The sequence below is a fragment of the Halyomorpha halys genome, unplaced genomic scaffold (assembly GCF_000696795.3).
Source record: "Halyomorpha halys isolate HHAL.00 unplaced genomic scaffold, Hhal_1.1 Scaffold480.1, whole genome shotgun sequence".
Lineage (NCBI taxonomy): Eukaryota > Metazoa > Arthropoda > Insecta > Hemiptera > Pentatomidae > Halyomorpha > Halyomorpha halys.
Window position 1 is genome coordinate 40,878 of NW_027116427.1, and position 904 is coordinate 41,781.

At 31.2% G+C, this 904-nt stretch overlaps 1 protein-coding gene across 8 annotated transcripts in view; it reads right to left on the reverse strand.

The window, feature by feature from the left end:
* The window catches only part of LOC106683396 (hydrocephalus-inducing protein homolog), a gene marked incomplete in the record, with an annotated part of 211,677 nt that overhangs the window by 25,010 nt on the left and 185,763 nt on the right, over positions 1-904 (reverse strand). For all 8 annotated transcript variants that reach the window (XM_067053226.1, XM_067053222.1, XM_067053221.1 and 5 more), the window contains 2 exon segments: positions 256-397; positions 600-745. In XM_067053226.1, the coding sequence (XP_066909327.1) occupies positions 256-397; positions 600-745 (288 nt within the window).

Genomic DNA, 904 nt, shown 5'->3' on the forward strand with positions numbered 1-904 from the left:
TATTTATATACAGCCATTAATGTATGAGGATTATTTTTGAAATGTGGGTTTCAAAAGATGCGGTAAGCCGCTATTTAAAGTTCAATGTCTCAAATATACCAAAGAGAACACTACTACCAGTCATTCACCTGAATCAAAGAAAAATTCTCAGAAATGGAGGCTGTTAGCATCAAAGTTGAAAGCGATTTACTTTAGATTCCATCGAGGGAAATTTTGTTGATAATTAAATATAATGACAGATATTTTAAAGTAAACCTTATGTGTTTCCTTTGTCATAACGAGAGGTTTATAAAGGATAGTGTATTTTTCTGTGGATTCTGGTGGAACTTTTAAAGTAGCTTTCCCACTGAAATATTGGCCTGTGATTAGCGGCAACAGAGACCATGTTTTTTTGGTTCTGGAAAAAAAAAAATTAAATTAAATTAAAATTAAACATTCCAAGGCCATGATTAATCGACATAGTAATCCAAAAAAGATATCTGGCAAGACTGTCTGTTAGCATAAGTCAGTTATGTTTTAATGTATTAGCATTATTTCTTTTAAAATTTAAGATATCTCCGTATAAATAAGTATAACAATTTAAATTAATTTCTACTTGCCTATTTTTGACAGAAATAGATCGAGTATTTTGTTGTCTCACTGGGCATAGAAATTTAAGAGTTTTTAGTTTGACACCAGGAGGAAATGGATATGTGATGAGAGTTAGTACTAAATACTCATTCTTTCCTTCCTCACTGCACTTAACCTGTATCCAAGCGACAGAACAAAACAGGAATCAAAATTGGAAGATTGCTGATTGACCGTGTGTATTAATAAGTGGAATATGGTCTAGGTGGTCAAATTAAACTCGAATAGTAATTGTTTACTAAATAATTCAAAAACACTATCCAAAATTATAGTCTCA